At 40.9% G+C, this 21460-nt stretch overlaps 1 protein-coding gene across 1 annotated transcript in view; it reads right to left on the minus strand.

Annotated features, from left to right (window-relative positions):
- FRMD7 (FERM domain containing 7) overlaps window positions 1-21460 on the minus strand; it is a 55030-nt gene that overhangs the window by 11753 nt on the left and 21817 nt on the right. The window contains 4 exon segments of the mRNA XM_068534020.1: window positions 7862-7959; window positions 10647-10680; window positions 12730-12772; window positions 13580-13684. Of these exon segments, the coding sequence (XP_068390121.1) occupies window positions 7862-7959; window positions 10647-10680; window positions 12730-12772; window positions 13580-13684 (280 nt within the window).

A 21460-nucleotide genomic window follows, 5' to 3' on the forward strand; every position in this document is an offset into this window, starting at 1 on the left:
AGGCTCCAGGATCATAGATGAATATTTTGTTATTTTCTTCTCCCACATTCTGTTTATGATCTCTTCTACTTCCGATCAGTCTCTGTTATGAGTTGAACTGTGACCTCCCTCTCAAATTCATATATTGAAATCCTAACCCCCAGTACCTCAGAATGTGACTGTATTTAGAGACAAGGCCTATAAAGGAGTGATTATTTTAAAAATGAGGCAGTAGAGTGGGCCCTAATGCAATCTGATTGGTGTCCTTATAAGAGGAGGAAATTTGGACACCAGGCACCAGGAATGCAGGTACACAGAGGAAAGACTGGGTGAGGACTCATCAGGAAAGCAGCCATCTGCAAGCCAACGAGAGAGACCTCAGAAGAAACCAAACCTGCTGACACTTCAATCTTGGAGGTCTAGCCCCCAGAAGTGTGAGAAAATAAATTTCTGTCCTTTAAGTCACCTAGTCTGTTGTATTTTGTTATGGTAGCCCTAACAAACTAATTCAGCCCCCTAACCTCACTCTGCCTTGATCAGGCATTATTAAGAAAGGAGAATACAAATGCCAACTCCAATGCAAGCCAGTCACAGCCATTCATCACTCTGTACGTTGGGAATCTAGTAAAACCCTGCTATATGGAATCCCCAGTAGGTGAATAATTCTGGAAATTATTCTCACTTTTCCAAATCACTGGAAGTTTATCCCTGCTCATAATCTATTCTAGATGTATCCAATTTATTGTTATAAACATCTATTATAGCACTGTGCCTACAAAGGCAATTGAGGTATATAGGATTATCTGCCCCTACAGTAAACGGCTTGAAACTGTTTTGATTTTTGAATTCTTGTGTGTTCTTTATAATTTTTATGCCTTTTCCCTCTCTGTCAGATTAATAGGAATCACTTCCTGGTCACTGACTTCCCCTGAAGAAGTCTCTACTTGGTTCCAAATTGTGACTTCTAATCTACCATAAAATGGGCACCCAAAACAATATTTACAATTAAAATTCACATTTTAGGGCTTCCCTGGTGGTGCAGTGGTTGAGAATCTGCCTGCCAATGCAGGGGACACGGGTTCGAGCCCTGGTCTGGGAAGATCCCACATGCCACGGAGCAACTGGGCCCGTGAGCCACAATTACTGAGCCTGCGCATCTGGAGCCTGTGCTCCGCAACAAGAGAGGCCGCGATGGTGAGAGGCCCGCGCACCGCGATGAAGAGTGGTCCCCACTTGCCGCAACTAGAGAAAGCCCTCGCACAGAAACGAAGACTCAACACAGTCATAAATAAATAAATAAATAAATAAATAAAAGAACGTGAATTTCTAAAAAAAAAAAAAAATTCACATTTTAACATGAAAAAAAGGGAATGCAGATATCCAAACCTGTTAGCATTTTATGAATTATAAGAGTAAATAGACTCTCCATGGAATCATGTGGTGCTCTCCTATTGAGTAAAATTCACGGACATGGGGGCATCAGTTTTGAGTACTAGAAAGTTATTTTCTCTTTTGTCTTGGTTTTCTATTGTGTTTTAGACAGATGGCGTGCTCATTTTTAGATAGGTGAAGTGTATTTGTATATTTCAAAACCACATTAGAATGAAAATCTTTATATAACAAGCTTTTTTAAAAAGACCAAATCAATGGCTCTTTTATCTATTTATTTTTTGCCCAAATTGATAAATGTACAACTCTCATTACAACTTAATCAGGCCCACCCATATGGTTTCACTAGTTAATACTATCAAATCTTCAGATAAGATACAAATACCAATTTTTCACAAACTCTTCCAGAAAATAGAGCAAGGAACACTTACCAACTCATTCATGAGGCCAGTATTACTCTGATACCAAAATCAGACAGAGACATCACAAGAAAACTACAGATTAATATCTCTCATGAATACAAAGGCAAAAATCCTCCACAAAATACTAGTCAACTGAATCCAGCAATATACAAAAAAGAATTATACATCATGACCAAGTGGGATTTATCCCAGGAGTGCAAGATCAATTCAACACGTGAAGGTTAATTAATGTAATATGCTATGTTAATAGAATAAAGGACCAAAAATACATTATCGGGCTTCCCTGGTGGCGCAGTGGTTGAGAATCTGCCTGCCAATGCAGGGGACACGGGTTCGAGCCCTGGTCTGGGAAGATCCCACATGCCGCGGAGCAACTAAGCCCGTGAGCCACAACTACTGAGCCTGCGCATCTGGAGCCTGTGCTCCCCAACAAGAGAGGCCACGATAGTGAGAGGCCCGCGCACCACGATGAAGAGTGGCCCCCGCTCACCACAACTGGAGAAAGCCCTCGCACAGAAACGAAGACCCAACACAGCCAAAAATAAATAAATAAATTAATTAATTAAAAAAATATACATTATCATATCAATAGATGCAGAAAAAACATTGGGCAAAATCCAACACCAATTCATGGTAAAAACATTCAACAAACAAAAAATTGAAGGGAACTCCTTCAACCTGATAAAGTTGGAAAACCTACAGCTAACATCATAATAATACTAAATGGTGAGAAACTGAGTGCTTTCCCTTAAGACCAGGGACAAGACAGGGATGTCTGCTCTTGCCACTTCTATTCAACATTCTACTGGTGATTCTAGTCAGTGCAATCAGACACCATGGTCCTGTGTGTAGAAAATCCTAAGGCCTCCACAAAAAGCTACTAGAAGTAATAGATAGTTCAGCAAGGTAGCAAGATAGAAGGTCAATATACAAAGTTATTGGATTTTCATGTACTAGCAATGCATAATCGAATAAGAAAACTAGAAAAACAATTCCATTCACAATAGCATATAAAAAATAAAAGACCGATAAATTTAACAAAAGATATGTAAAACTTGTGTTCTGAAAATTACAAAACATTGCTGAAATTTTTAAAAGATCTATATAAATGGAGAGATTTCAGATTCATGGATTAGAAGACTCAGTATTGTTAAGATGGTAATTCTGCCAAAATTGATCTATAAATTCAATGCAATCCCCACCAAACTTGGGGTAGATGTTGACAAAAGATCTTAAAATTAACATGGAAATGCACAGGATGCAAAACAACCAAAACAATTTTGAAAAAGAACAAAGTTGGAGAATATACACCTCTATTTCAAAGCTGAATACAAAGCTACAGTAAACAAAACAGTGTGGTAATAGCGTAAGCACATATAAATCAATGGAACATAGTTGAGAATCTAGAAATAAGCCCTTACATTTACGATCAGTTGGTTTTTGATAAAGATGGCAAGACAATTCAATGTGGGAAATAATAGTCTTTTCAACAAATGGGAGAAAGGGACATCCACACGCAAAAAAAAAAAAAAAAAAAAAATGAAGTTGAATTCCTACCTCACAACCATACACCATACAAACATACAAAAAATTCAAAATGGATCATAGGCCTAAGCCTAAGAGGTAAACCTAAAAAAGTTGTTCTAGAAGAAAACTTAGGAGAAAAACTTTTGACCTTAAGTTAGGCAAGAAGTTCTTAGATACAACACCAAAAGCATAGTTGACTAAAACACATTGAGAAAGAGGAATTCCACCAAAATTAAAAACTGTCACACTCCAAAAGACAGCATTAAGAAAATTAAAAGTCAGGGGGAAGAAGGGATAAATTGGAAGTATGGGATTAACAGACATATACTACTATATATAAAATAGATAAACAGAAAGGACAGGACCTATTGTATAGCACGGGGAACTATATTCAATATCTTGTAATAACTTGTAATGGAAAAGAATCTGAAAAAGTATGTATATGTATATCTATGTATCTATCTATATATATATCTATATGTAGATATATATATATCTATATATCTGAATCACTTGCTGTACATCTGAAACTAACACAACATTGTAAATCAACTATACTTCAATTTAAAAAAAAAGAACACACACACACACAAACAAAGAAAATGAAAAGTCAAGCCACAGATTGGAAGAAAATTTCACAAATTATATATCTCATAAAGGATTTTTAATAAGAATATATAAAACTCTCTTAAAATTCAATAAGACAACCCATTTTAAAATTGGCAAAAATTTGAATAGGCATTTTACCAAAGAAAACATAGGAATGGTTAATAAACAGATGAGAAGATGCTCAACATCATTAGTCATTAGGAAAATGCTAATTATAATTGCAATGAGATTCATTGCACTAGAATGACCATAATCACAAAGATAGACAATACCAAATTTTAGTGAAGATGTGGAGAAATTGGAAACCTCATACATTTCTGGTTTTATTGTAACAATTTGGAGAACAGTTTGGCAGTTTCTTAAAATGTTAAACACAAATTTACCTTAAGACGAAACAATTACATTCCTAGAAATCTACCAAAGAGAGATGAAAACATGTGTCCACACAAAGACTTGTACATGAATATTCATAACATTATTCATAATAGCTAAACTGGAAACAATCCAAATGTCCCTGGCCAAGTAAATAGATAAATAAAATGTGGTATACCCATAAAATGGAATACTACTCAGCAATAGAAAGGAACAAACTGCTGTGATTCATGTTAGAACATGCATAAATTTCAAAAACATTGTGTTGAGTGAAAAAAGCCAGATACAAAAGACCACATATTTTATCACTCCTATTATATGGAATGTCCAGAAAAGGTAAATCTATAGAAACAGAAATTAAATTAGTGGTTGAGTGACTGCAAATGGGCATGAGAGAGCTCTTTTGGCATGATGGAAATGTTTGAAAACTGGGTTGTGGTAATGGTTGCACAACTCTGTAAATTTACTAAAAACCGTTGAGTTACAGACTTAAAATGAGTGAATTTTATGGTATGCACGTATACCACAATAGAGCTGTTTTAAAAAATAAATTAAACACACACACACACACACACACACACACCAATCTTTCTGTTTATTAAGCACAAGTATTAAGCACAAGACCTTACGTTGACCCTAAGGAAAACATAGGAACACATAAGACCATGCTTCTTTTTTCTCTCCATGCAGGACTATGACAATCTAGGAAGAGAACTATGACATACAAATGAGTAAATATCATTAGTGATAGAAGGCAGCACGTGGTGTGAGCACCTTCACTGTTACCACGCTGGTCCAAACTACCATCATCTCTCTCTCTCCTGCTGTCATCTGTTATCTGGTCTCCCCACTTCCACCATCCCTCGTAAGGTCTATTTTCTCTCATTTTTAAAAATTGAATAAATTTGACATATAACATTGCAGCAATTTAAGGTGTACAGTGTGTTACTTTGATACATTTATAGATTGCAATATGATTGCCATTGTAGCAATATTTATCACATTACATAATTATAGTACAATATTATTGTCTATATTTATTATACTGTACGTTAGATCACTATGGCTTATTTACTACTCGCTACAAATTTCTGTTTTCACCACAGCAGCTAACATGATGTAGTTAAAACCTAATTCAGATCATTTCACTCCTCTGTTTCAAATGCTACAGTGGCTTCCCATCACATTTAGAGTAATGTCTTAGGTCTTTAATATGCTTTTAAGGCCCTCCATGATTACTGTCTCCCTCTCTCCCTCAGTTCCAGCCATCCACAAAGCCCGCTTAATGTTTCTTGAATACTCCCGGCATGCTCCTACCTCAGGCCCTTTGCACTGGATGTTCTCTGCCTGGAACTCCCTTCCACCAGATTTCTGCATAGCTTGGTCTTTTACCTCCTTCAAGTTTTGTTTAACTATCACCTTCACAGTGAAGCCTACCCTGACCACCTTATTTAAAAATTCAGTACCCACCCCCCGAATTTCCCTCTCTCCCTTCCATACTTTATTTTCTCCAGTGCACTTATCACTTTCAAACTTACATTATATATTTCTTTATTTTGGTCTGATTGTCCTCCACTGCCAAAATGTGAGCTCCACGAGAGCAAGGATCTTTTTATTTCACTGCTATGTTCCCAGTACCTGGCATGTGGTAGGTACTTAATAAAATTTGCTGAATGAATGACAAAGAAGAGTTACTGTACTAAGGGCATTCATAAAAGGGAGGCTTCATTTGGAATGTACAAACTGTATTTGAGAGGAAGAGTCTGGCTAGAGCCAGAGGGGTGTGTAAGAGAGATTTAAGCAGACGAGGTCAGAATGTGGAGGTTCTTGAATGCCTAGAACATACATATTAGATGAATAAATAAATGAGCAAACGAAAGAGCAGCCTGGCTGTGTTCTGCACACTGTCTTAGCAACCAGTGAAAGAATCTGACCTGGATGGATTGTGAAGAGCTGACTCCTTGAAACTTTAGCTTTTTTTCTATGGAAAGAGCTTCTACTGACAAACAAAATATCCTCTAGAAAAGCTGAAGCGTTCTGTGCTATGCCTGAAATGGCCACTAGGGAATGCTCAAATCCATAATGTTGAACTAAAGAATGAAATGGGGCTCCCCCATCAGAGGCTGTCTGGGGAGCCCCAATCCTCTGACTGCTGCCTTAAACAGGCGGCTAATGGAGAAGGATAAGTCTTCCAATATTGTTTTCTCCACCTGCCTTACCCCATCTCCCGACCCCACCCCAAGCACAATACTGGACATATAGTTAGTGTCCTTGGCATTCAAGGCCCTTCAAAATGATGCTTAGTTTCTTGCCACCTCTCCTAAACAGACCCTATGCTCGAGCTGTACTTGAGCTGCATCCTCTGTATATACTTCTTCTTGTACCATCCCCTTTTTTTCTTTTCTGTTTTCTCTGCTTATCATTACATATCCAATTCCTATGCATCATTTTAAGGCCCAGCGCAAAAGCCATCTCATCCATAAGCCTTCCCTGATAACTACTGCTCTCACTGCCTTCCTGAGATCCTGGGCTCTCATCCTGTCTCACTTATGAGTCACTTGGTAAACACTGATTCAGATACTGTCTCTATCCAAGCCCTTCATTCTGAAGTTCCCAGTGAAATCAGAAATCTACCATTTCTGGACTGTCAGGAAGGCAGTGGATAGAGGTCAAAAATGAACTTATGAAACAAAAAAATGAAGTTATGATCCTTCAGGAACAGTAAGGAACAGCCTATTCTTGGATGGCCTCTCTAGAAGAGAGAGGAAGTCCAGCCAGCCCTAGAAGAAGACATACTATTTCCAGCTGCCTCAATCCTGCCCTCGGGGGTACAGGAGCAGCCTGACGTGCCCAGCTTCACCCCCTCCCCAGGCCAGGACCCACTGTTCCCCGGGCCTCTTTTCCCTGCCTACATTACTCAGCCTAGTCCAACGACGTGGCTGCTAGGATCTGGGGAACTCTAATAGACGCCTGGGGCCTTTTTCCCTTTTAGTCTCTCTCCACCTGCTGTACTCTGTGCTTTGTTCTCTGGAATCATGATAAAGAGCAACATGGGAATCACATTAAATGTGACAATGTGCCGCAGAAAGCACGTACCAGAAATGGATCCTGGGGCAAGCAGAGGGAGTGGGGCCGGCCTAGCAAAGTTCATGCCCAGATTAGTCCAGACCAGCTCCTGGAGAGCAAGCCCGGGGCAGTGGGAGGGCAAGGTTAGACCGAGATAGAAGAAAATCAGCATTTACTTTTCATCTACATAACTGCTCTGTGAGAAGGCATTCTTGTCACTCTTTTAAAGACTAGGGAACTCAGGCAAAGACAGCTGAGGGGACTTCACCCAAGGCTACAACAGTTAGAACGTAGAAACAGGATTTGAATCCAAATCTCAATGACTACAGTAACCAGCCTCTTTCTGCTGGACCATGCCATTTCTATATATCTCATCCAGGCTTTCTCTCCTCTACAGAGAAGTCCTAACATGATGATAGGGATGTTGAGGGTACTTAGCCTCTTTGCTTGGTTCTCTAGCTGGCTGATAGGCCCCGAAGCTGACATTTGCTACTTACATTGTAAGATGTGAGAGATCATCAACGCTGTACAGTTGTCACTGCATGGAAGCCTTCCCAGAGCCAAATCCTTCTTTATTTGAAGAGTAAAAAGATACCTGCAAAGAAGTGGGGGGAAATCTCTTGAGGAAGAAACAGGAACAAGAAAGAAGCATTTCCCTTCTCCCAGATCCAAGATGTTTCAAAAAAGACACGGTGCCCCCAGTCAGGGAGATGCCTTTTGGGGGTGGTGAGTAATGCATAGGCTTTGCTTCGGCCCCTAACCAGCACTAGACCACAACTCGGCTGATCCAGCACTTCAGCAAGCCTCACAGCCATTAGGAATCACCCCGGCCAAACCCTCCCGCCAACTTGAGGGAGTTGGCCAACCATCCTCTGGTGATTTCTGCCACGTAGCAAAGCCACATACCCAGCCAGAGAGAAAGGGAGATTCAACAAGAATAAGCCTACTCAGGAGGCCAGTACTGCTCTGTTTACAAAATGCTATCAAGTACTCACTATCGTAACAACTTAGAAGGCTGGCATCATCACTGCATGTTCCAATTACGGAAAGACAGAGGTTAGGCGATTTGGGCAGAGTCGTATCACCCCAAGACAGTGAAACTGTGGCAAGACCTCAGGTCTGCCTCTCAATTCTAGGCTGCCTCCTATCCAAAAGACTGTGTTTCAGAAATCAAGAACTTGAGGCCATGATTCTGCCCCTTCACCTGGACCACCGTCTCCGTATCACCAGAGCCCAGCCTAGCCCTTTGCACAGAGCAGGGATGGAATTACTGTGTATTGAATGGAATGAAGCCAGACTACTTTTTTTCCTACTGATAATCAGGGACCCATGAAGTACACATTGGTATCCAGAGCTTTGCAAAACAGACGGCATTTGTCCCACACTTTTAAGCCCTTATCAAAGGCAATCAACTTTTGAAAAGATGTGTATAATTAAGACTCTACTGCTGACTATGTTCCTTCTTGGTCCAAAATTGGTTCCAATGTTTTATTTTATATATTAAAACATTTACTATCTACTGTGGGCATTTCCCTATATAAGATGTAATTTTCTGAATAAAGTTCTATCTAGATTTTTTTAAACCAGTTAAGACTTGAAGGCAATGTGGTGAACCAGAATTAATTGCACGTGATAGATGAAAATGCAGACTGGGAAAAAATAGGTAAATTAGTAGGTGATTCTTCAATTTACAAAGCCATTCATTATAATCCCTCAAATTGTGATCTCTCTTAATGGATTAGAAATGATTCAGTTAGAAAAGTTATACTTGCACACCACTCTGAGAAACTCACGTATTGGCCCCAAAAAGGCATCCTTGTAAAGTCAACTACAGTTAAGTATTCTCAAATGGACCAATGGGGAAAAAATAAAGGAAGTCTAACCATTGCCATTACCTGCTTTCAAATATAGATGTAAATGAGAATAATCAGCCTCAATTGCTAAAGGGGACGTGAATTTCATTTTACTCCTAGCAAGAAAGAAAGTAACCTTCTTGTCATTTGACACATTCCTTGCTGTTAAGAAGGCAGCTGCCTGCTGCAAATACCAAATCCTTCCTCTGAACAGCTGATGAATCATTTATCATCACATTGATTTTCTCATTCTTTTTTTTTTTCCCAGAGAAAGTTTATCTCCATCAAAACTGGTTACAATTTGAGACTGGACTGAAATGAGTTAGCAAAGGCAAACTGATAGAGATACCAAGACATCAAGTTATCTGGGAAAAGGGCCTACAACTCACAAATTTGGAGAGGATTGGGAGAGAGAGAGAGAGACTGACTTTTTAAAAGTGACTTCTACAAAGACCCCTCAGAAAAGAACTCCCCCCCTTTACAAAAAAGGTGAAGAAAAATTGGCCATGAACCATGATGGGGAATATTTCAGGTAGAATAACTGCCAACACGCTGTGACCTTGATCAAGTCACTCTAGTTCCCAGGACCTGTTTCCGCATCTGTAAACCAAAAGGTCTGGACTAGATTATTTTTCCACATCTGTAAACCAAAAGGTCTGGACTAGATTATCTCTTACATCCCTTCTATGTGTAGAAGTCTGGAGTCTCAAGTCTAGAAAGCAGAGTAAGGTTTGGGGGGGTGTTATGTTGACAAAGTATTTTTGAAGAAGTAGGTTTACATTGTCATTTTAAAGGGCATTTTTATAAATATAAAAATACTTTAAAATGTTTTATACTTTTTAGCTTTTTAATTTTTTGTAAGTATAAAAATATTTTACTTATATAAATTATTAATCATTTGTAATTATTAATAAGTACAATAAAATATCAATAATTTATAATTATGCAAAATAATTTATTGAATTATTCTTTATATTTTTTACTTTTCTACTTTCAAAAAGGTTTTATAAGTGTATGTCATCATCACTTTCTACCTATGGGATATACACAAACACACACAAACACACACACACACGTGCACACAACCGTTTTCAGTAAGCAGGGAACTTAGCTGTCAAGCTGCCCTTTGATTAGAACACAGATGCAATGAAGGCAAACACTCTAACTGTTGTAGCAGTTAATGGCTTAACCCCCAAGTGGGCACCCAGGCTGGTTACCACTTTTAGAACACCACCCTTCCTTCTCCCTGAAGTCCCTATCCTTTGGAAGATTAACACTGGGGACCAGCCAGGCCCTCCTTCTCACCAACTTCTTACCATCTCCCAGAGAGTGACTGAGAGCCAAGCCTTCCAAAGAAGGCTAGAAGCCCATTCCCTGATAAATGGAGAATAATGATTAAGTAACATCATGCATCATGCAAGTACTATACCTTGTAAGCTCTTCTCGCAGATGTCCAGGGTCCACTGGGAAAAATTTCACCATAAATTTGAAAACAACCTCCTTAGGATCTTAAAACACAATATCTCCATAAGTTTTGTTTAAATGTCCATCACGACAGTTACAGGTCTTCTCTCTCTCTCTCTCTCTCTCTCTCTCTCTCTCTCTCACACACACACACACACACACACACACACACACACACACACACACACTCCCCTCTCCTCTTCCCTCCTCTCCCCAACACTCCCTCTCACAGACTTTTCATTTAAATTTCAATCTTTCACATTTGTGAGATGTTATTTTTGAATTGTGCCTCTATGTGGATAACAGTTGGGAAAGTTCTCCTGCCCCTCTTCCTCCCTTCTCTTTCTTTGAGTTTCTTTTTGTAAAGGTATGCCTCGTTTGGGGCCTACTGTGTCCTCTCTTAAGAAGTGTTCCATTTAGAAAAATATACCACTTGCTACTTTGGATTCTGCATTCCTGGCTGAGAGAAGGGCCCAGCTACAGAGGCAGGGGAATATCAGCTGGCTCAAGGATTCATAAAGGGAACTAGAAGTAGTAGGGACTGAGGCCTCTGTGTATCTTAAAATCTACATGAAGAAAACATATCTACTTGCCTTCACTCCTACTTGCATTTGAAAATAAGAAACTTTCTGTATCAAAAGCAAATACACACATGCAGCATTAACACCATTCATTCAGTAAATATTTGTTGAGTGCCTACTGTATGCTAAGCATTGTACTAGAGGCTCCTGGAAATAAAAATACAGTTAAGCACTCAAAGATTGGTAGAAGAGGCAGACATCTAGACAGACAATCACAGCACCACAAAGTGTTATAAGCCCCGAGTACTGGGTAAGCACAAGAGGGAGAAAAGAGTTTGGAGGAGGTCAAGGAAGGCTTCCTGGAAGAGCTGACATCTGAGTAGGGCTGCCAGATTTAGCAGATAAAAATATAGGACTCCCAGTTAAATTTGAATTTCAGATATACAATGATTGCCTGGGACATACTTATACAAAGAAATTAGTCTTTGTTGATCTGAAATTCTAATTTAGTTGGGCAACTTCTATTTTATCTGAGAAGCCTACACCTGAAGTTAGTTTTGTTCAAATTAGGAGACGTAGGAGTATGAAATGGTCAGAGGCAGAGGTAAAGGCTAGAAAGGCAGGCAGAGTCCAGTGCTTTGAGGATCATGTTAAAGAGTTTGGACTTTATTCTAAGGGCAATAGGGAGTCATGGAAGCATTTTAAGCAGGAGACTGATGTGGTCAGGTTTGTATTTGCAATAGTTCCCTTTGGGAGTAGTGTACATGATGGACTGGGGGGAGTCAGTTGGGAAGCTGTTGGGATCATGTGACAGATTATCAGCACGTGGTGGGAAAAGACAGAATTGTGGGAGACACCAACACTTAGAGAGCAGGAGGGGGAAGTGACAAGAAACAGCCTTTCCCAAAGTGTGGACTGAAATCCACCTGCAGCGGAAGCACCTATGGAATTCGTTAAAAATTCAGGTTGCTGGCCCCCAACTCGGGGATGAGGCCCAGGAATATGCATTTTAACAAGAACTGCCCCCTCCTCCCGGCCCGTGATCCTAATACACACTGAAATTTGAGAACCACCACACTGGATTGTGAAATATAGGGTTCGGGGGAATATTTCATGCATAGTAGGCACTCAAATATGACCTGAATTGGATGGACAATGTCTGTGACGGGATTAAACTGAAACACCTCCTGGAAGAAGGTGAATGGCATTGCTGCTTGACATCAAGGATGCTCGAAGATTTGCAGGTCTAGAGTCAGAGATGTATTCCTAGAGCCAATCCACAGAGCGCTGTTATTACCAGGGTTCCCAAAATTTACTCAAAGATCCAGCAGCCTGATTTTCCTCATCTCAGGCAAAGTTAAAATGATATTTTTAAATTGCTAAATTTACTGGATGGATGAAGGATTAAAATAATACATCAAAGCCCTTTTCTCCCCTTATATTAAGGCGAGGAACAGTGTGGTATTGTTGAAATATTTTCAAGTTGTAACTGGGAATTCTATTCCTTAAGTGATTTTCCATACTTACTTTTTACTTGCTTCGTAATGGACTTCAGAAGTTCCAACCAGACCTGTAATAACATTAATGAAAGAATTGATAGAACATGGCACTGAGTATAGCTTTTTGTTTTTTGTTTTCTTTTGGTAGCAGATTAAAGTCAACATGAAACAAACAAATATCAAGACTCTTTAGACTTCTAAAGATAGTAAGAAACAGCAACGTCAAAGAAATGCTGTGCTTCCACCACACTCAATCTGTCCCCTTCTATTTTCCCAATGACAGTGCACATTGTTGATCTATAAGCTCTTTGCTGTTGACATTTGAGTCACTGCTCCCCTGCCTCAGGAGGATGACAGAGGTGTCATATACAAGGCTCATTAGTTGCCACAAAGACTAATGAAGGCATTTGGCTCCACATTTGAATCCTACAGCCCCCAAATGCCAGCTTAATAGTCATAATGAGCCTTTCTGGGAAGGAGCCAGATAACAGATCCGCCAAGGCAGGACACAGCGGGCAGAACATCGGGAATGTTAGGATGTGAGAGAGGGGCAAGGAGCGTTCCCGAATACTACTGGTGAGGTTAGGAGTCTTCAGTTTGGAGGTTGAGGTCCAGCCTCTGGAAAAGTCAGAATAAAGCACAGAGACCTCTTCACACAGTGACAAAAGAGGAGCAGACGGTGGAAGAGTTTGTGCTTGGCAAACGGAGGTGACTTTTCATAGACAAGGAGGGGAAATAGTTATTAAATCCACTCATTTTTCAAGGGTTTAAATGGTTTTTCCTTTTGCAGTTGGGGGTTTGAGCCCTGCATATCTAGCTGCAAGCTGCATTTAGAAGCAATTCTAGACACAAAGAACCCTATAATGAAACCAACTTACATTATTTCCAGAATGACTACAGAATTCTAATCCAAAATATTCCTTTTCAGCAAGATTTAGATGGCTGCAACTCAGGTTAAACAGCGCCTTCCCGGATGACTTTTGCTAAACAAAACAAAGAGACCAGAGCACAGTTTGTGATCCTAAGCTGATATTGTTGCTGCAGTGTGGAATAAAGGGTAGAAGCACCTAGACTCTCTTCAGTTTCCTTTAAGCACTGTTTTCAGGCCCTGTATCCTCCCAAATGTTGTTGAGTTTTACACATAAATACATGCATCTGTCTGTAGATTGTTTTAGCGGTACCTCTTAAAAAGCCTCAGATTAATGACAAACCCTCTTGGAAAAAGACAGCCTTGCACTTAGCTACGTATGGCTAGATCTGCAAATCTACCCTTTCAGTGGAATTCTTTCATCGATTCATCCCACAGGCAATTTGAAAGATTTTCCCCAAATTGACAGATAGTTTAATCAAGATGCAAATCGGACCTGCTTAAAATCCTTCAGTGGCTCCCTTCAGGATAAAGTCTCTACTCCCTAGCAGGAAGGCTGGGCCCTTTCCCTCATGTGGCCCTGCCTGCCCCTCCAGCCTCATCTCTTGCCCTTCCCCCTTCCTTTCTAATAATCGCAGCCCGCTCATGTTTCCCCACACGTCAAGTAGATTCATGTCTCCATGCCTCTGCTCATGTCATTCCTTCTACACAGAACGCCCTTCCCACCTTTCTTTGCTTTGGCTTCCTCCTACTCAGCTCAGATGCCACTCCCCGGGAGAGCTTTGGAGCCAAGGGCAACCTCCGTGCTCCCAAACACTCTTGCTTACCTCAAACATGGCACTTCTCACACGGGATGTCTGTCTTCCCCGTTAGACTGAATCCCTTCATAGCAGGGGCCTTGCTTTGATTTTCTTGTTACTCACCAGGTCTAACTCAGAGCCTGCCACATACTAGGGGTCTCGAATGTTGGTTGATCCAACATGAAATTGGCCAACTTCCTCCTCCGAGCTCCATGAGGAGGTTTCATTCTACAGCTTTTCCCACCGTAACTGCATCTAGCATACTCCTTTCACATAAGGCCACACATATTTGTTTTTCTTCGTAAAGCCCGCATACACTGGGAGCACAAAACAGTCCCTTTCTCAGGCTTCTCTGAGAATAGGAGCTGTGAAGAGCTCTCTGTGAAAATCTCTATGAGCTGAGTGGGGCTGGAGCTGATCCTCAGCCAGCATTGCTGAAGCCGAGGGTTGCAGTTGCAGGGAGGACGGTGATGGGAAAATTGGGCCCTGGCTGATAGGCACAAAGACACGCTGCTGAAAACCCCTAGTTAAAGCCAAGTCACGCGGTGCCTCTGGTGCTGCAAAGGAAGCTGGGTGCAGGGAAATGTAGTTGGAAATCACCGACGCATAGAATTAATGCCAACCTTGAGAGGTCAGAGAGTCCAGCCACCCTCCTCCCACACCCCACCCTCTCCCTCAAGGCAGTCCCACACGGAACAGAACCCACATCTGGGATTTAATAGCTTCCAGGAAGGCGACCTCCCCCATCCCCTTCCCCCAACGACCCAAAATGCTCCCCTCTCCCTTGGACTTCTCTCCACTTGGTTTCGTAGTCCAAAGCTCCACCAACTGAGATTCATGAGGGTTAACCAGGGTCCTATTTTTAAATGCAAATAGGATGCAGAGGGTGAAAGCTACTGCATCCTTAGCGCCTGGAGAGAGAGCTGAGGGAAAGGGGGTTTGATTTTATGTGGGAGGTCACATTGGAGCTGTGATCCAGGAAAAAGGGGTCAGCCCATGGTGGGGTTCGGGGGCTTGAAGGGCATTAGGGGGCAGTGGGGGAGGGGATGTCTGGGAGGGAGGAGGGAGGGGGCGCTTCTGCCTATGTGGCAACCTTGCCTAGGGCAAGTCCTGACACAGACCATTCCAGACAGATGAAATCGCTCCTATTTTCAAAGTCCTCCAGACAAGGAGCTGTTACGGGATTTTTATTATGAATTAAAAAATTTTCTAAAGAGAGAGAGAGAAGACAGCAATACTTTTTCCAACACCAAAGAAACGTTTCAGTCATGAGGACCAAATTCCGTCATAGACTCCAGTTTCTTTGCAAACAATTTAAGAAACTCAAGATTTTCCTTCTTCCTCCTCATTTTTTCTTTCTTTTTTTTTTTTTTTTTTACCATTGAGGTGCTTAATCGTCGCCATCAATACTGCCACATTCCATGTGTTTGTATATTTAAATGTTTCTGCAGTCACAAAGAATATATAGCCATTCCTGTAAGGTTTCCAATCCAGGCTGCCTTTTTGCTCCCTTCTGTAAGATCCCATACCATGTTTCTAAGAATAATCCCCTGATTCGTCCACCCCTGTACATCTTGCCAACTGGCTCTAAAAGCCTTTGGCATCTGTGCCTTAGGAGGTCAGGAGCTCATGTGGCTCAAGCTCTCTACCCACATCTCCGGGAGAGGCATTTCCCTTCGACCCTCCGTAGTGTACGTTGAAATTGGCCAGCCTAGTGGAATGTGTTGCACAATAGGTAAGGTCTTGGTTCTGTCTTAACATGCAGCCTTTAATTTTTTTCAACCAATTCCTCGACTTTTATGTTATGATTATTTTTCTCATAATATCTCTATATACAACTTTCCTATTTTCTCTTTTCTGGACTTCTGATTCTCTTTTCCATTGCTTGTTCTTGTTTAAGCTGACACTTTTCAACATTCTAATCAAGCTCCTTAGTGGATCTAAATTATTTATCACCGGTCGTCCCACTCAAGGAATTGGAACTCTAATCCTGAACCTTGTCTTATATTCATCTCCCTTGGATTACAGTAGAGCAATGTTTGCCTTTAAAAAAATCACACACACACACACATATAATTTAAAGCCTTCAGAACTTGTATTTATAATCTTCAGCTTACAAACTCGGTCTTAACCATTGGACACTGATTTCTTGGGGCTCCAAACTCATCTTCTCATGGAAACAATAAATATTCAAGGTGACTGTTTCCAAAAAACAGCCCACCAAATCTTCTATGCACATAGGGCTGTCATATAACAGTTTATTAAAACAAGCCTCTATTGTAATCCTGCTCTACCCACTTACTAACTGGATGAATTGGGGCAAATGTTTTAGCTCACAGATTGATCTCCCTTTTCCAGGTACCTGAAGACAGAAACCATGTGTCTGAGTACCTGGCATTATATACAGTGATTGGAAAAGAGTGGACATTCCATAAATGTTTACTGAATAAATAGATGAATGGATCCAAACATTTAACTTGATTCCTGTGCATTAGCGGGACAGTCCTCTCAAGAGGAAGAACAAATTAGTTACTATGTGACCTAGGGCAAATTACTGAACCGTTCTGAGCCTTGGTTTACTCATCTGTAAAATGGAGATAATAATAGTATTATGTTACAGAGTCGTTGTGTGGATTAATCAAGATAATTCACATCAAGGCCTTAGTACTATGCCTGGCACATCACAAGACATAAGTAATACACACATATATTTATAGATATAGAGAGAGAAGAGTCTGGAAGAACACATACCAAACCGTTAACAGCATTATTCCTGGAGAGGGGTTTAGATTAAAGGGAACTTTACCTTTTTAGTTTGTACATATCTGAATTCTTTTTCTAAATGAGCAGGGACAGTAGAAACTCTCTTAATAAACTTTAACTCAACAACGCACAGAGAATGCTTTCCATTCCCCCTTTAAAACATTGACAGATGCCTAAGTCATGATGAAAGCTCATGGCTAGTAAGCTAATATGACTTTGCACTTTTACATCCATCGACTGAGTCTCAGGCTTGATAATAATTATTTTCTTGAACATATTTTGACAATTCTACTTATTATTGTAATTATACAATTTAATTATATTGTATGTATATCACAAGAATCATGATCACTAATAACAAGAGTGGTTTCTATGAAAACTAAATTGAAAAAAAATCAATAAGGGGGGAATCCCCCAAAATATGCTGTCAAATTAGTTTTGGGTAGGACAGCAGTAAAATATTGGGGGATAAAATCTGGAAGGATTCTGTACTCAAATTTTTCCACATTAAATGAACAAGTACTGGAAATCATAGATGATGCATTATGGGTATGAGTCAGAGAAGAAAAATGGAAACACCGATCAGAAGTCCTTACTCAAAAAGCCCTTGACCCTGCATCAAAAGCTTGGCATATGAATATAAATGTATACGTGTTATGTCGAAGTGAGAAGTTTAAGGTGTTTGTGTGTAAATGTACATATTTATTATGATTTTCTGCTTTGGCAAATTTTATCAATTAACTGATCAACAATCACCTTTGATCACATTAGATAACAGAGATTCTAATGCATCCACATAATGACTGTGTACTTCAAAAGAATGTAGGCTACAGAATTAAGGTTTCAGAAAAGGATAAGCTGGAACAGTGTATTATTAACAGTAGCATGATAGGCCATTTTAATTTTTCCTTATATTTGTTTTATTTTCCAGAGGAACACAATACACATTGTAAAATTTAAAAGCATAGTGCCATACAAAGAGTCTTATAGATGCTTCTCCTGTTTCCACTGCTGATTCCCACATTCAAAATATTTCTCATGCTCCCCTCAGGAAATTGTTTTTGAAGTCACAGATAATAATCACCCATTCTCCTGATTTTATAGTTATGCCTCATTTTTTAATTCCAAAATATGACTATATAAACTCCGGTGATGACAACAAAATAGCAGAGAGAGAGAGAGAGAGAGAGAGACCTGTCTCTTCCTGTTTTATAAAGCCATCTGTCCTATCAGGTTAGGGCCCCACCCTTATGACCTCATTCAACCTTAATTACTTCCTAAAAGTCCTATCTCCAAATACAGTCAGATTAATCACACGGGGAGTGGGGTTAGAAGTTCAACATATGAATCTGGGTGGGGGGGGGGAGATAATTCAGTCCATATCAATGACTCAACTTGATAGCCCACTTTAGTTACCATACTTGCTCTTTATGACTTTTGACTCTTTCCAAACATGAAATCCATTCTCAAATAATGAAGATTTGTGAGTCATTTTGGAAGCAATGTGCCCAATTACAGAAGGCCAAAAGGGAGTTCCAAAATGTGCTGAGTACCTGCAATACGTAGGAGAAGGCAGCACATCATTGTGGCTGAGAATGTGGGCTCTGAAGCCAGACACAGCTGCTTCTAGTTCTGACCTGTCTCCCTGCTGGAGGGGTAATCTTGCGCAGACTATTTAATCTCTCTGAACCTTCGCTTCTTCAGTTGCAAAATAAGACTGTCAGGAGCCAAACACAGAAGGGCCACGTATTATATGATTCTATTTATATGAAATGTCCAGACCAGGCAAATCCATAGAGACAGAAAACAGACTGGTGGTGGTCAGAGACTGGGGGGGAGAGGGGAATAGGGAGTGACTATTAACTAGTATGGGGTTTCTTTTGGGGAGGATGCAAATATTCTGGAATTAGATAGTTGTGATGGTTGTACAACAATGAATATACTAAAAACCACTGAATTGTACACTTTAAAAGGATGAATCTTCTGGCATGTGAATTGCATCTCCATTTTAAAGAAGGGTCATAGTGAGCATGTAAGGAGACTATTCTTGTCAAGTACTTTACACAGTATCTGGTCCAAAGGAAGAGCTCAAGAAATGTTGACTGTTTATAGGGAGACTATATAATTTATCATCCAAATTGGGACGGTTTTGAGGGTTGACAGGGCACTAGTAATTATTATATTGTCACAACAGGTGTAAACCAGGACTGTCCTGGAGAAACTCTGATGTATGGTCACCTAGTTATTTGCATTTGGACCACTCCAGGGGGTCTGTTTTGACAAGGGCAGCATTTATTTGAATATTCAAAATCTGGAATATTAAGAATCAGAGACACGACTATTAGTTTCCCCTCATAGAAACCAGTGTCTGATGATCATTCCTCCAGTAGCAAGTGAATGAGGTGCCTTTCAGTCATGTTAACCCTGGTTCCATATTTTTATAGGAAAGGCTCAACCGTAACAACCACACAAAAAAACAGGGACAGAGAACTGCTTCACCAGTCTTAACCTTCTCCCTAATAAACATTTTAAAAGTCGATCCCTCTCCTTTAACATGTTTTTCCTCCATTCTTTATTCTCTTTTTTCAGTTCTTTTTGTTTTCCTGTTGTAATTTTCCCCTGCACAAACTCCAGGCTTACTTTTGATGTGTTTGCCCTTTTCCTCCTGTATATGCCTTTACTCTTTTGTGACACTTTCTACCACCCCTTCAATTCAACACACAATATTGAGTGCCTGTTCTGTGCCAGGTACTTTCCTGAACTGCAGGGATACTGAGGTGAACAAGACCCAGGCATTACCACCAAGGAATACATAGGCTGGCAGGAAAGGCAGGCGCATCAACAGGTGATCGCAGTGGTCGGGGCTAAGTGTGTTTTTAAGCTTGTATGCAGGGGGTAATGTGATATCACCTCCAAAGGGCACCTAACCCAGAAACGTGGGTGAGGGTATAGCACAATGGATTCTTTTTTTAAAATTAATTAATTAATTAATTTTGGGGGGGGCTACATTTGGTCTTCGTTGCCGCGCAGGGGTTACTCTTTGATGCGGTGCACGGGCTTCTCATTGCTGTGGCTTCTCTTGTTGCGGAGCACGGGCTCCAGGTGTGTGGGCTTCAGTAGTTGCGGCTCGCGGGCTCTAGAGCGCAGGCTCAGTAGTTGTGGCGCACGGGCTTAGTTGCTCCGCGGCATGTGGGATCTTCCTGGACCAGGGCTTGAACCTGTGTCCCCTGCATTGGCAGGCAGATTCTCAACCACTGCGCCACCAGGGAAGTCCCTGCATAATGGATTCTTAACAGAGGGGACACCTAATCCAAGATAGGCTGCAAGAGTTGGAGTTAGCCAGGTGAAGAGGAGGAAAAGAGAAGGGTGTCAGAGGCAGAAGAGATTAGAAAACAGAGTGTGAACAAGTCGATTGTAAGCAGTGTGGTGTCCCTAAAGGAGCGAGGGAGATCCAGGGACACTGAGCAGGAGCCTCACCAAGATGGGAAGAAATCTTGTTCTGCATCTTGGTCTACACTCCCTCACCTCCATCCAGCTCTCTGTGTATAAGCAGCAATAGGCCCACACCTCATTTACAGAGTTTGGACCCTTCCGAAGGAAGGTAAGTCTTTCTCCATTCCTGTTGTCTGCAGGCTACATCCAGAAACCTCAGAACCCTTTAAGTGTTAAACCCTGGGACTGCTCCTTTTAAAGGGCTGTTTCACTTTTCATTAAAAATGCAAATATCCTGGGGCTTCCCTGGTGGCAGAGTGGTTAAGACTCCGCCTGCCAATGCAGGGGACAAGGGTTCGATCCCTAGTCCGGGAAGATCCCACATGTCGCAGAGCAACTAAGCCCGTGCGCCACAACTACCGAGCCCGCGTTCCAGAACTGCCAAATCCCGTGTGCCTAGAGCCCGTGCTCCACAACAAGAGAAGCCACCGCAGTGAGAAGCCTGCGCACCCCAACGAAGAGTAGCTCCCGCTCACCGCACCTAGAGAAAGCCCACGCAGCAACGAAGACCCAACGCAGCCAAAAATAAATAAATTAAAAAAAAATTTTTTTTTAATGCAAATATCCTGACATTGCAACAAACAACGGCAAAAATCCGACACATATCTTATTCATCTACCAATATAGTCAGATGCAACCAGTTTTCTAAAAACGAAGTTGAACATACTTTCAAAATTTACACTGTGTAAACCACCCAGGGAACTAGGAAACAGAGCTCCTTTGGGGCAGGGCAGAAGAAATTACTGGGCAAGCTATAACCCTCCTGGGGGTTCAACTCCTGGTAAAAAGAGAACTGCTGAGAGTGGTGAGAGGCTAATTACCAGGTAGCTGCAGTT

This window comes from Eschrichtius robustus, chromosome X (genome assembly GCF_028021215.1).
Source record: "Eschrichtius robustus isolate mEscRob2 chromosome X, mEscRob2.pri, whole genome shotgun sequence".
NCBI classification, from domain to species: domain Eukaryota; kingdom Metazoa; phylum Chordata; class Mammalia; order Artiodactyla; family Eschrichtiidae; genus Eschrichtius; species Eschrichtius robustus.